Below are 14,463 nucleotides of genomic sequence, written 5' to 3' on the forward strand. Positions count from 1 at the left end.
ATCTGCCCGCATAATCCGCCGATACATCACGCGGTCCTAAACGCTTGGGAAGTGATCGACTAGTGATTTGTGATACGAAACCCAGCGTGGTTATCTCGTTTGCTGTGTACACTGTCATTTTTGTGTATAATACTTGATAATTGATAATGAATAATTAATAATTACAACAATAATAAATCCTTCCTCCCCCATTTCTCCCCAGTTAGGCTGAGCTGCCATCTAGGAATGAAGCTGCTAAGAGCCACGTCTTCTTTCTTGGCCAATTCTCTCTATTCCTTCTTCTGGCCAGTTCCCACCATCTCTCTTCCATCTCTTCCATCTCCAATGGACCACAAGGAGAAATAGAATAGAATAGAACATTCTTTCTTGGCCAAGAATTTGTCTCCAGTGCATAAGCTCACAGTGTACATACAAGCACTAATTATAATCATAATCATAAAATACAATCATCGTAAATCATAGATACGACAAGGGGTGGGCTTCAGAAAATTTAACAACCATTTCTCTGCCCAGTTGCTGAGTGGGTGTGGCCTAGTCGGCCTCCTGCACCAAGGTGTGTGGGGGGGGGGTTCACTCTCTGGAGGCTTCCCTTGAGCCTCCAGGAAAGCAAAAACGGGCTCCCTGGGCTCCGGAGCCTCTTTGGAGGCTGGAAACAGGCCCATTGCCGGTTTTTCGCCCACCCTGAGCCTCCACGTGGCCCCTGAACTTACCTGCAATCCAAAATGGGCCGCGTAGGGAGTCGTGGGAGAGTGGGGTGGGCAGGGCCAGCCAGGGGTTGAATTTGCCGGTTTGCCGAACTAGCCATAAAATTAACAACCTGTTCGCTCGAACCGGTGCAAACTGGTAGTAGCCCACCCCTGGATACAACACTCAGGGATAGTCATCGCATACGAAAGCAATCAAGATAAATCATTAGGTTACTAAATAAAAGCAATCAACATAAATCATAAGATACAAGCAGCAAAGTGATAGTCATCAGATGCTAAAGGGGTAGCTAATAGGACAGATGAGGAGGATAGTAAGTAAATGCAGACCTACGACGTGGTTTAATATCCTAGCATCTAGGTCATAAGACAGAGCTGTGGGAATTACCGTATTTGCCGGCGTATAAGACGACTTTTTTGCCCTGAAAAACATGCCTCCAATTGGGGGGGTCGTCTTATATGCCAGGTCGTCTTATACGCCCGGCAAATAGTAATTGGGAAGCACTGCGGCTGCCTGTGGCTGAGAGGCACTTTCGACCGTGGAAGCGAAGATCCCGTGAAGCCGAAAGGAGCAGCCAGCCTTCTCCCAGCTCCCAAGGAAGAGCGAGGCTCGCACCGCCCGGGCTCCGCTGAGGTATCCGGCTGGGGATGTCAGGAGTTATTACCGCTGGCGCGGCTCCGCTCGGCTCCAGTCCCGCGTTGCCTCGGGAAGGGAAAGGCAAAACCAGGAGCCGCTGCTGCCATTGCAAAGCGCCGCTGCTGCTCTTCCTTTTGCCTTTCCCTTCCCGAGGCAATGCGGGACTGGAGCCACATGAGCCGCGCCAGCGGTAACAACTCCTGACAGCCCCAGCCGGATACCTCAGCGGAGCCCGGGCGGTGCGAGCCTCGCTTCCTTGGGAGCTGGGAGAAGGCTGGCTGCTCCTTCGGCTTCACGGGATTCGCTTCCACGGTGCGCAAAAGTGCCTCAAAAAAAAAAAAAAAAGTGCAAAGTGGAAGGCGTCGGAAGAGGGGCGAGTATATAACAAACTATATTTTGAGTGGAAATGTTGGGGGGTCGTCTTATACGCCGGGTCGTCTTATACGCCGGCATATACGGTAGTTGTTTAGCAGAGTGATAGCATGGGGGAGGGGGAGGAAATGTCTTTGTGTCTGTTCTGGTGTGCAGTGCATTGTCTTGAGCGAAGAGTTGAAACAATTTATGTCCAGGATGTGAGGGTCTATAGATACTTTCTCAGCCCTCTTTCTAACCCCTGCAGTATATAGGTCCTCAATGGAAGTCAGGCTGTTTGCCATTGTTTGTTCGTTTGTTTTCCCTACAGTCCTAACTGTTCTTTGAAGTCTGTTCTGTTGGTTGCTGTGCCAAACCAGACAATTATCGAGGTGCAAATGACAGACTCAGTAATTCCTCTGTAGAACTGTATTTTTATTTTATTTTATTTATTTATTTTTGTCAATTGTTTACAAGATAATAGGTATAAGTATATACATAGTTATGAATACATGAAATGGGTATGTCTAAGAAAAATAAAAGAAACAATAGGACAGGGACGGTAGGCACGTTGGTGCGCTTATGCACGCCCCCTACGGACCTCTCAGGAAAGGGGTGAGGTCAATAGTAGACAGTCTAAGGTTAAAGTTTTTGGGGTTGGGGGAAGAAACCACAGAGTTTTTATTTTATGTATCAGCAGCTCCTTGGGCAATCTGAGCTTTCTGAGTTGGCGCAGAAAGAACATTCTTTGTTGTGCTTTTTTTAAATGATGTTTTGGACGCTAAGTGTCCATTTTAAGTCCTGAGATATTATAGAACCTAGAAACTTGGAGGTCTCTACTGTTGATATTGTGTTGCTTAAACAGAATCGGGCCTTCTGAAGTACAGGTAGCCCTCAACTTACAACATTTAATAACCATTCAGAGTTACAACGGCACTGAAAAAAATAATTTATAATCATTTGTCACCCTTACGACTGTTGAAGCATCCCCATGGTCATGTGATTAAAATTGGCAACTGGCTCATACTTATGATGGTTGCGGTTTCCAGGAGTCATGTGATCCCGTTTTGCAACTGACAAGCAAAATCAATGGAGAAGCCAGAGTCACTTCACAACCATGTTACTCACTTAACCACTTCAGGGATTCATTTAACGACTGTGGCAAGAAACGTCATAAAACAGGCAAAACCTGCTGAACAATTGTCTCACAAAAAATTGGGGTTCAATTGTGGCTGTAAGTTGACGACTACTTGTACCTCAGAATTTCAGGAAGGAAAACCAGTTTGAGTTCTCTTTTTGCCGACAGGTTTTATCCCTCAATTCTTTTCCATACTGATGTTTCTTCTTTATCCTTCTCTTCTACAGCCTTCAAACATTTTGCTGGTCCACCCTGACAGGGATGACATTAAGATCTGTGATTTTGGCTTTGCCCAAAGGATAAATCCATCACAGCCTCAGCACAGCACTTATGGATCTCCAGAATTTGTCCCACCAGAAGTACTGTCCAGGTCTCCAGTGTCAATGGCCTCGGACGTCTGGTAAAGAAATCCTCTCCCTTCTTGTTCCTTGTAGTTTTACTCTAACCTTCCTCACTGCGTTTGGTGAGCCTTCTTGAAGATCAGTGGAAAACCAAGAAGGTTAACTCTAAATTAGTAGACTTGCAAAATGCTGTGGATGTGCTTAGGCATTTAATGAAATAGACCATAATCTACATAATCTAGAACAATGTGGGATAGATAGCATCACCACCAGATGCATTCAAAACTGGCTGCCCAACCACACTCGGTGTGTAGTTTTCAATGGAATACGACTACACGGAGGGAAGTAAGCAGTGGGGTGTCACAAGGTTCAGTCTTGGGCCCAGTATTCTTCAACATCTTCATAAATGATCTAGATGAGGGGATAGAAAGAGAACTCATCAAATTTGTAGGTGACAGCAAACTAGAAAGAACAACCAACACGTTTAGAAGATAGGCTAAAGATCTAGAAAAACAATAACAGAACAGATTAACAGATTTGGGAGGGACCTTGGAGGTCTTCTAGTCCAGTCTAGTGCTCAAGTAGGAAGCACCATTTCAGGCAAATGGTTGTCCAATCTCTTCTTAAGAACCTCCAGTGTTGGAGCATCCACAACCCCTGAAAGCAAGTCATTCCACTGATTATTCTCACTGCCAGCAAACTTCAGGCTTGAACGTTGGGTTCTATCTAACAAGATGCAGTTTCTGTAGTGAGGAAAGTCCTTCCTGCATTTAGGCAGGAATAATTAAATGCAGTTATATAGAACCAATAGAGTCAATAGTTGCAACTGTGAGGCTGATCTAGGTGTACCAGTGGACAACCACTTAAGAGTGAGCCAACAAGGTGTTGTAGCTGCCAAAAGGACCAATGCAGCCCTGAGCTGCATCAACAGAAGGATAGCATCAAGATCAGAAGAAATGACGGTATCACTTATACTGCATTGCATATATGCTGCATTGGTGAGGCCACACTTGGAATAATGTATCCTGTGGTGCTCCCCATGATACAAAAAGGATGTTGAGGCCCCAGAAAGAGTGCAGAGGAGAGCAACGAAGATGATGAAGAGTCGACTCTAGATGCTAAGTGTTTGAATGACCTGGGTATGTCTAGTTTACTGAAGAAAAGAACCAGGGAAGAAATTATAACTTTCTTCCAATACTTGTCACAGAGAAGAGGGGAATCAATCTATTATCCAAAACACCAGAGGTCATAAAAAGTAGTGGGTGGAAATAAGAAGAAATTTCCTGGGAGTGAGAAGAATTATCCAGTGGAACGACCTGCCTCCAGAAGTTGTGGATGCTCCATTACTGGAGGTTTTCAAGAAGAGACTGGACAACCATTTGACCAGGATTATATAAGGTCTGCCTTGAACAAGGGGTTGGACTGGAAGACCTCAGAAGTCCCTTCCATCACTGTTCTGTGTTCTAATCTTTTGTGTTTTGGAATCGATCTCCAGAATTTACTGGTTCATGGCTCCGTATCGTTGAGAAATGAAGGAACAATGGAAGATTCTTCTGACAATAGAAGAAACCAGCTCATCCCTCATGGTAGGATTTCTCAACCGTGGCAACTTGATGATGCTGGCTTGGGAATTCTGGCCACCCATCTCAAATTTGTCAAGTTGAGAAATTCTGTTTCAGGGCACCAGAACCAGGGAAGGTCGGTCTATCAAGGCTTTACGGGAGCTGAGATTCTTTTCTGATATTTGTTTCTTTTCTTATAGGCCAGTTGGAGTTATTAGCTATTTAAGGTAAGCATAGGGGACTTTATCATAGTTACACACAATTCCTTGACCTATGACCCCAATTGAGTCCAACATTTCAATGGCTAAGCAAGACAGTTGTTAAATGGGTTTTGCTTCATTTTACAATCTTTCTTGCCACAGTTGTTAAGTGAATCACTGCAGTTGTTAGTAACACATTTTTAGGCGAATCTGGCTTCCCCGTTGACTTTGTTTGTCAGAAGTTGCAAAATGGGATCACGTGACCTCCCCCAGGACACTGCAACCATCATAAATATGAGCCAGTTGCCAAGTATCTGAATGTTGATCACGTGACCATGGGAATGATGCGATGGTTGTAAATGTGAAAAACGGTCCTAAGTCACTTTTTAAGTGCCGTCACAACATTAAACAGTCACTAAACAAATGGCTGCAAGTTGAGGATTACCTGTAGATCTTATCACCAACAAATGGCCATCCTCTGCCTTTTCTTTGCAGTTCTTTGGTTCATGACCATACAAACATTTTAAAATTTTGTCTTTTTTTTTTTAATGATCAGCTTGACCTGCAAGTCTCCCTTTGCTGGGGAAAATGACCGTGCAACCCTGCTTAACGTCCAGAATGGGATCGTTGCATGGAATAGCTCTGATTGGGATCATCTGAGCAAAGAAGCCAAGGATTTTATTGAAAAAATCCTTCAACCAGCTCCTGGGTAAGTGGATGTATATTCACTTCTCATTTTCATTTCAGAGAGATAGCCTAGGAAGGAGAGGTATTTCTAATATATGAAGTCTTTCCTTCAGGATATTAGAAGAGGGACAGATCTGAGGGGCAGGTGGGCTCTGGAAAAGCCAGCAGTCTCTGATGTCCTTGGTGCTCTCTGAGCTTGATGGTTTCCTTGCAGACGTTTCCTGACACAACTAGGGAACATCATCAGTGCTAGAAGGGAATAACGCTTGTGGGAAGAAGGAGGATTGTGCTTGGTCAGTGCTCTCTGAGCTTGGTTATTTCCTTACAGACGTTTCCTGACACAACTAGGGAACATCATGTCAAACTCTGGAATGCCCTACCTGATTCAGTTGTCTCAGCCACCAATAATCACAGTTTCAGTCACAAATGGACTTCTGTGGACCTTACTTCATACTTAAGTGGTTATTAGAGGGGGGCGTGCATAAGTGCACTAAAGACGTGCCTATTGTCTGTGTCATTGTATTTTTATTCTTGTTATTCTTGTTCTCATTTTTTTTTGACAAATTCCAATAAATAAACATAAATCATCAGTGCCAGAAGCGAGTGGGGTTGGCTCTCGTTTTATATAATAGCACCTTGCCCTGTCAGTCTTGATGGGAGTAGCCTTGAGGGTTCCTTGATTAGGCAATTGTTTACTCCAACACAGACAGGGTAAGGTGCTATTATATAAAACGAGAGCCAACCCCACTCGCTTCTGGCACTGATGATATTGGGTCATGGAATGTCTGCAAGGAAACCTCCAAACTCAGAGAGCACCAAGGACCCCACAATCCTTCTCCCCTTCCTCCCCACAGCAAGCTCTCCTCCCTTCCAACACTGATGATGTTCCCTAGTTAGGTCATGAAATGTCTGCAAGAAAACACCCAAGCTCAGAGAACACCAAACACTGTTGTTGTTGTCCTCCTCCTCCTCCTCCTCCTCCTCCTCCTCCTCCTCCTCCTCCTCCTCCTCCTCCTCCTCCTCCTCCTCCTCCCTCCTCCAACCCCACTCCCTTCTAGCACTGATGTTGTTACTTAGCTGAGTCATGAAATGTCCACAAGAAAATCACCAGCCTCAGAGTGCACCAGCAACGCCACGGTTCAACCCTGAGCTACAAATATTCTCACCCATGCTCTCCCTATACTGCTTCTCCAAAGTCCATTATCCTAGAAAATTCTTGAAATTTGTAAACCTATATCATTGATTGATTGGCTGATATATCAAACCTTATCTAAACTCACAGTTCTGGACAGTATACAGTTTAATCAATAGAATAAAACATTAAAAACTGAATAATTTAAGATTTAAAAATTTGAAAAGTGTGAAATATTTTTTAGAAGCGGACAATTAGGTCCAAAAGTGGAACAGATCAAGGCATACATTGGTGGATGGCAAAAGCTGCCAAAGAAGAGATTTCAGAGAATGAACACAGTGCTGGTGATCCTAGCCTGAATTCACACAACCCCATGAGACCTTTGCCAGTTACCATATTAAACCTTTCTGTTCGAAATCAGTTCTTTCCAGAGACATCAGAGTCGTTGAAATATTCTTTGAATACACAGCTGTTCCTTGACATATCAAGTAGAACCTGGTTTATTGTTTCTCTTTACAGAACCAGGCCAAGTGCGATGGAATGCCTCTCTCATCCCTGGTTTTCTGTAAGTTTTAATTGCTGTTGAGGGACTGGAAGAATCAAATTTGGATTCTTATGCCTCTTTCCCCCCAATCTGGACTGCAGGGATGACTGTGGGGGTGGTGAGATTAAAAAAAGTCAAGGTGGCAGCCCAAAGGCACAGGGCTCTGGTTGCATAGTTGCAATTTCCATATTAATTTTTTAACCTCCCCAATTTGGAGGATACCTTTGCTAAGACGATCTATGTCAAAGTGAAGGCTTCTCCCAAAATGTGTAATTTACAGCAAGAATTTAAAGGAACAATGCTGTTTTTTGACCTGGTGGCTTGGTTTTTTTTTTTTTTTTTAAGAAATGAACAATTCCAGACAAATGCTAGAAGCTCTGGTTTTCAAATAAATTGGGATATTTGCTGGGTGTTTGAAGATATGACCCGGAATTTATTTTCAAACTGATATATTCCTTTTCAGCACAAACCCCCATCTGAAGAGGCTCATTTTATTGAGACAAAACCGCTCAACTTTTTTGTATCCCGAAGCAAATGGCAGGTTAGTAAACAGCTCTACCCCGATGCACAGTTATTTTGGCTTCACTAGTGTCGGTGTTCTGGGATCCATCATATGCATTGTTATGCACGTTTACAATTTTTATTTTAGAGACTGAATATATCCAATACAGATAGACTCTGCTGTTTATTCTTGGCAAACTTGGGAAGAGAATAACTTAGATTTTAAATGCATATTTAAATGGCTTAAATAGGGTTCCAAGGTTCCTTGTCCCATGTTCCTGTATGAACAGCAGGTCCCAAGGCTGCATTTCTCAACTTTGGCCACTTTAAGACATGTGGACTTCAACTCCCAGAATTCCCCAGCCAGCATGGTTGACTGCAGAATTCTGGGTGGGTTGAAGTCCAGATATCTTTAATATTGCTAAGGCTGAGAAGCGTGGCTTCTAAAGAGTTGCTATTTATTTGTTTTTATGATTGGATTTCTCTACTGCCCTTCTCGTTAATATAAGTAGTCCTCGACTTACGATCAAAACTTCCATTGCTAAGACAGACACTTGTGATGTGAGTTCTGCCCCATTTTGCGAATTTCCTTGCCACAGTTGTTAAGTGAATCACTGCAGTTGTTAAGTTAGTTACACAGTTGTGAAGGGAATCTGGCTTCCCAATTGACTTTGCTTGTCAGAGGTCACAAAACGGGGATCATGTGACCCCAGGACACTGAAACGGTCATAAAGATGAGTCAGTTGCCAAGCGCCCGAATTTGGATCATGTGACCTGCATCAGCTATAGGTGTGAAAACCGGCCACAAATAATTTTTTTCAGTGCTGCTGTAACTTTGAAACCCTAAACAAATGATCGTAAGTCGAGGATTATCTGTATCTGCTAGCCATCTTTGAAAATTACATCTTTTTTTAACACATGAAACAACTCTCAAAAATAGATTGCAAAAATTAAATGGGGTTTCCTATTAACTCCTGATTCACAGTGACTTTATAAAGAAATGTAAGAGTACAGAAAATCCTCAACTTATGACCACAATTGAGCCCAAAATTTATGTTGCTAAGCGAGACAGTTAAGTGAGTTTTGCCCAACTCTATGATCATTGTGGCCACAGAGGCTAAATAATCACTGTCGTTGTTAAGTTAGTAACACGGTTGTTAAGTGAATCTGGCTTCCCCATTGACTTTGCTTGTCAGAAAGCCACAAAAGGGGATCACATGACCCCGGGACACTGCGACCGTCATAAATATGAGTCAGTTGCCCAAGTGTCTGAATTTGGATCAAGGGACCATGGGAATGCTGCAACGGTTATAAGTGTGAAAAATGGTCATAAGTCACCTTTTTCAGGACTGTCGTAATGCCAAATGGTCACTAAATGAATAGTTGTAAGTCAACAACTACGTATCTTGCAGATTTTTTTTTTGCAAAACTACTTGAAGTAAAATCATCATTTTGACCATGATGATATAGTTGCAGCATGTGGGGATGCATCATCAATAGATTGGAGAGCCATTTGTCTGGAATGGTATAAGGTCTCTCTCTTGAGTAGGGGATTGGACTAGATGACCTCCCAGGTCCCTTCCCACCCCATGATTCTAGGTTCTATCATATTGTGTTTGGGCTGGCCTCAGTTTTCTCTTTTCCATTGTTTTAATATCCCTTTCATGTCCAGCGATCTCTTATGAGCTACAAGTCGTTGCTTGTGATGAGACCAATCCCAGAAATTCTGGAAAAGCATCACAAGAACACCTCACTTGGCGTCTCCCGGCAACTGGTCGAAGAGAGCAGTTCCTCCAGCACCAGTGGGTCATCTTCAGACAACGAAATTTTGGTGTCCTCTGGAAAAAAACCTTTCGGACCCATTCCGGAGGTTCGTCTATCTGTGCCGGAAAGATCAAACGATCGAGATGATGAAGTATTTGAAGATGAGTTCAAACTTCCTGAAGGCTCCATGCCACCCGTCAAAACCAGAAGGTTGAAGGAGCCTTCAGCGAAGGGACAGTTGGATGGACATCCTGTCCGAGAACGAGAAATCTCCGAGGGTGACGCCCATGGAAGAACATTGTTTGAGTTGGCTTCATTGCAAGATCAAACTGGATTGTTGCCTCCAGAAGAAGGAAGGATAGAACGGTCTCCAGGTTGTGTCCCGAGACATAGTGTCATCAAAAGTACTTTTTACAGCCACCCATCGGAAAATCTGACCTATTTTCCTTCCTCACCAGGAAAAGGGCAAAGGAAACAGTTAGAAAGAGCTAAGAGGTCTTACAGGAAAGCTGGATATTCAAAGTCCGCTTTAACCGGCCTGCGGGAACCCTTGCTAGAACAGTTTGAACTTGGGAGAGAAGGAGGAGCATTGGCGGATGCAGAATTGGGGAAGGAACGAGAAGGAAGTTATGGACCCCTAATCACCAAATCGGCTTCTTTTGATACTGCTCAGAAATCGCCCAAAGTGACTTTCCAGGTATCGGCCAGGAGCCGTTCTTTGGATGACTACAGAATAAGAGCTGGGAGCTTCGCTGAGGAACAGGAGATTGCAGAAGAAGACCTGGACGCCATGCTGCAGGGTGGCCCAGCAGAAGGAGCTCATCTGAGGGACGAAAAAATGTCAGCAGCCAAAGCTAGGGAAGGTTTTTCTGAAGAATACCCAAAGTTAGCCCCACTGGATGACAAGGAAAGATCCAAGTTGGGCCTTCAGCAGGACAAGAAGACCTTGATTTTGGCACGGGGCTCTGAAAAAGTGGAAGATTTACCGCAGAAAACGAACGTGCCACATTTAGTGGGAATATCTCCTCAAGGCAGAGAAGATCAGATTCTAGAAGCTCAGCAATCTGGTTTTGCTTTAGGGTTGGCTTCAAAAAGTGACATCGAGGAGGAGCAGATATCCATGTCTTTTCCTTACAGGGATGGACGAACCATTTTTCCACAAGGGGAAGCCTCTGGTTTGAGAGTGCCACCATCAGAGACCCCAAATTTGGTGTCTTGGGATAGCAAGGAGAAAAAACCATCCCGTGAGACAACCCCAACTTCTCCCAAGAGTGTTGAAGGACATCAACGTCAACAAGGAGAAAGTCTTCGTCTCCTGAAAGCTGTTCCCTTTCACATCACTCATGCTCAGACTGAGAAGCAGCTTGCTGGTGCTCCAGACAAGAGTTCCGCCTCCTCTGTCCTCGAGGAACAGCAAAGTACATCCCAGAAGCTCTCAGGATCCCACTTGACCAAGTCAGCCATGTTAGAGAAGAAAGATCTGGAGAAGTTGGACATCCCTCAAGCAAAAATGGCTACACCTTCCATCTCTGAGAGTGCAAGGCAAAAACCTTTACATCAATTGCCCGTGGCACATCTGGAAAGGAAGCTACCTGTTGCAAAAAGTGAAGCTCCTGCTCATCCAGAGATGGTTGCTCTGGGAGGAAGCCAGCACCAATCACAACGAGAGTTTCCTCCTTACAGAAGACCATCTCCTACTAGCCCAAGAGGCGCTGCTGCTCTGAGGCAAGCATCTTCCCGACCAGGGTCTGCCTCGGTACCCATGCTTCATGGAGAAACCCAGGTAGCCTCACTTCCAAAGTCCTCTGCTTACCCAGAAAGAGAATCTCTTCTCAGAGAGGTTCAGCGAACTCCTCAAACCCAAGCAGATCTGATGTCTTTCTCTGAAGCTGAAAAGTATGAGCTCTACCACCACCTGCCATCTGCCCCTGGTGAGGCCCTCAAGGGCCAAACACCTGCTGTGGCGGGCTATTCTCAAGCGAAAACGAGACCTTTTGCAACTTCTGGAAAAAAAGTCTCCATAACTCAAATAAAAAGACCATATTCCATTGGAGAAGGCAGAAGCCACGAGCAGAGACTTTACGATGACTCAGAGGCTCATGTTCTGGAAAACTTAGCGGAGAAGATGGCTTACCAATCGATCTCCCAAGAGGAGATGCTCCATCAAAAGTCACCTGGCCAAGCGGTGAGACCGAAAAGTAGGTATCTAGTGCGCAGAGGCAAGAGAGAAGGAGGCATTGGCCTAGCAGATCCTTCAGAAGCCGATATTATCTATCCTGGAGAAGAAGACTATTTCAGTCTCCAGTCTTACCTGAACAAGAAAGCCAGGATGTCTTCTTCTTATGAAGGCTTGGATTATACAGGAAGGATCCAAATGTATGAAATTGCCCTTGTGCAGATCCAGGATCTCTCGGAGATGCCTCGTCCCGACAGCAAAACCTCCAAATTTGATATCACGGAGGTGGAACCAGCTTTCCTCAACCTTCATGAACTCTATGACATTGTCTATTCTCCATTTGAGTTCCTGAGTTTCAGGAAAGCTCCTGAAAATTTGCCCACCAAAAGGCCACCTGGATTCAAACTCCCTTCTCCGCAGGAGAAAAAAATATGTCTCAGGGAGGATAAATTGCCTGAGGCGGACCTCAAGGAACCTTCTGGACAAAAGGAAACAGATGCCCTCAAAACGGAGATAGGTCCTGAACCAGCCATAGCACCACGGATAGGAAAAAGGTCTGACTCCGAAGGTGATCTACCGACGGGGTCCCAGTATGATCTCCCATCAGATTCAAAGAGGAAGAGTTCTCTCCAGAGTGCCTTAGGACTTTTCAAGCCCGTGGTCCGCTCTCAATCCATGGAGCAGGTGGAACTCAGTCTGGGGAAGAGGATGAAGGCATCCGTAGCTCAGTTCTCAAAGATGTTGACCCGAAAACTTTCCAGTGAAGACACCAGAACAGGTAATGATTATCCTCCTTGGCTGACATGAGCCAAAGAAAAGCCCTCAGGATCGTTACCAAAGTAGAGATATTCTGGGTGTAGAAATGGATGTTAGGATAGGCCAAGCCGTAACTCAGTAGTAGGGGAAATATATTTACATGTCAAATGTAGAAATGGTGAAGGAGAACCTCAAAGTAACCTGGCTGGATTCTGGATAGAGGGATCACCTGGGATGCTTTTAAGAGTATATTGTCACATCCTACAACAATGAAGTGGCATTTCTGGAATCTTTGTGGGATCTGTTTCAAGATCCTCCTCAAAGGGTTGACAGATAGCTACCAATTCTGGTCTCAATCCAGCTTCTAAAAGGTACTTCTGGATATTTCTGAAGGACATCCTGGTTAAGAGGGGTACAAAAGAGCAGCAGTCTCCAAAATTTGTAATTTTAAGACTTGTGAACTTAGAATTCCCCAGCCAGTATGACGGGCTGAGGAATTCTGGGAAATTGAAGTTCATAAGCCTCGAAGTTGCTAAGTTTGGAGAACTTCTGCAAAAGAGAATGGATCTTCAGATCTCCTGGCTGCCCCATCCCTGACCTTTTGGGTGGTCCTCTATTTTCTAGCCTCTGAGGAAGTCAAAAGTGAGCAAGCTGAGAGGACCTCTCTGACAGAGCCTTCCCCAACCTCCAAAAAGAAAAGGATGTTCTCAGCATTCACCCTGCCCAGCCTCAAGACTAAGCACAAAGGTATAGCAACCAGGGGAGGGGGAACGGAAGGAAAGTTGGGAGGCTGGAGTGGAGGAGGGAGGGTTGATTGGGGTCCTGAGTTCGATCTCTGCATTCTGCATTTATTTTTAACCATTAATGCCCAACATTGGGGGGGGGTCTTTGTTTTAGAAATGCACTGAATAATAAATCAATATTTGGGAAGGAGGGAGGGGAAATAGGAAGGAAGGAAAAGGAAACCAGAAGGAAGGAAAGGAAGAAAGAAAGGAAGGGAGGGAGGGAGGGAGGGGAGGAGTAAGGAAAGAAAAGGAAAGGAAGGAAGGAAGGAAGGAATGGCAATAATAAAACCAACCCCCCCAAAAAAATCCATGGTCCGCTGCATTTTTCTCCAGAAGTAGTCCTGAAGTCTTCAAGGGCCGCCCCATGTAGCAAATATTACAGGAGTCTAGCTACAACTTCTAAAAAAGGGGCCGGAAATTTCCTCTTTTGGTTCTCATACTTCTGGACTCCATTCCTAATTTTTGACACTTGTTCGGAAAGTCCAGTTGCGCTTTCTGTCTTCAATTGGGCTTGGCCAGTAGTGGGATGGATGATTCCCCCAGAGGCAAAATCAGTATATTTCCAGAATCGAGACACATCAGATTTAATCACACACAAGCCCATGATGCAAAACTCTCCGTTCTCCTTTCCAGGACCTTACTTCACAGAAGAGCTCACTGACCAGACAGTTGCCATCGGACAATCGCTGACCCTCTCCTGCCGGACCTCCTCCCATTCCTTCTCTGGCATAGAATGGTCCAAAGGTACCGTAGCTGCTGATATCAGGGGTGGGCAGGTTGACCAGAACCTCCCCTTCCTACGGCAGATCCCTGTTCACCTCCTGGCTGGCTCCTTGTTCAAATCCCTTCCCACAGGTTGACAAGAACGTAACCTGGTTTTTTTTTTTTGAAAACAACTTTATTGATTTTTTACAAACAAACAAAACAAACAAGACATAAAAACATCAACTCTCTTATGTACATACAGTGTGTCGGTTGGTTCATCAGTTTTGTGCATTCATTTCGTAGTCTCAAATTACAGTTATATTACATAATAGCTCATATTGTCAATCCAAACTTATACATCCAAATATCGCTATTAGAAAATCATTTGACTATAGTTTTAATCATTCATATTTTATGAGATAACAATACTTTGAATAGTTTATTCTATAACAAATCATATAATCATACCAGATCTATCCT

At 44.3% G+C, this 14,463-nt stretch overlaps 1 protein-coding gene across 3 annotated transcripts in view; it reads left to right on the forward strand.

Moving 5' to 3' along the window:
* Positions 1 to 14,463, forward strand: part of OBSCN (obscurin, cytoskeletal calmodulin and titin-interacting RhoGEF) — a 257,509-nt gene that overhangs the window by 222,468 nt on the left and 20,578 nt on the right. For all 3 annotated transcript variants that reach the window (XM_087947096.1, XM_087947097.1, XM_087947098.1), the window contains 8 exons: positions 3,058 to 3,230; positions 4,934 to 4,960; positions 5,490 to 5,642; positions 7,272 to 7,317; positions 7,760 to 7,837; positions 9,470 to 12,515; positions 13,118 to 13,240; positions 13,912 to 14,022. In XM_087947096.1, coding sequence (XP_087803222.1) covers positions 3,058 to 3,230; positions 4,934 to 4,960; positions 5,490 to 5,642; positions 7,272 to 7,317; positions 7,760 to 7,837; positions 9,470 to 12,515; positions 13,118 to 13,240; positions 13,912 to 14,022 — 3,757 coding nt within the window. The remainder of the gene's footprint in view (positions 1 to 3,057; positions 3,231 to 4,933; positions 4,961 to 5,489; positions 5,643 to 7,271; positions 7,318 to 7,759; positions 7,838 to 9,469; positions 12,516 to 13,117; positions 13,241 to 13,911; positions 14,023 to 14,463) is intronic.

This window comes from Notechis scutatus, chromosome Z (genome assembly GCF_049901735.1).
Source record: "Notechis scutatus isolate UNSWTSFEM ecotype Mainland chromosome Z, rNotScu1.2, whole genome shotgun sequence".
NCBI lineage: Eukaryota > Metazoa > Chordata > Lepidosauria > Squamata > Elapidae > Notechis > Notechis scutatus.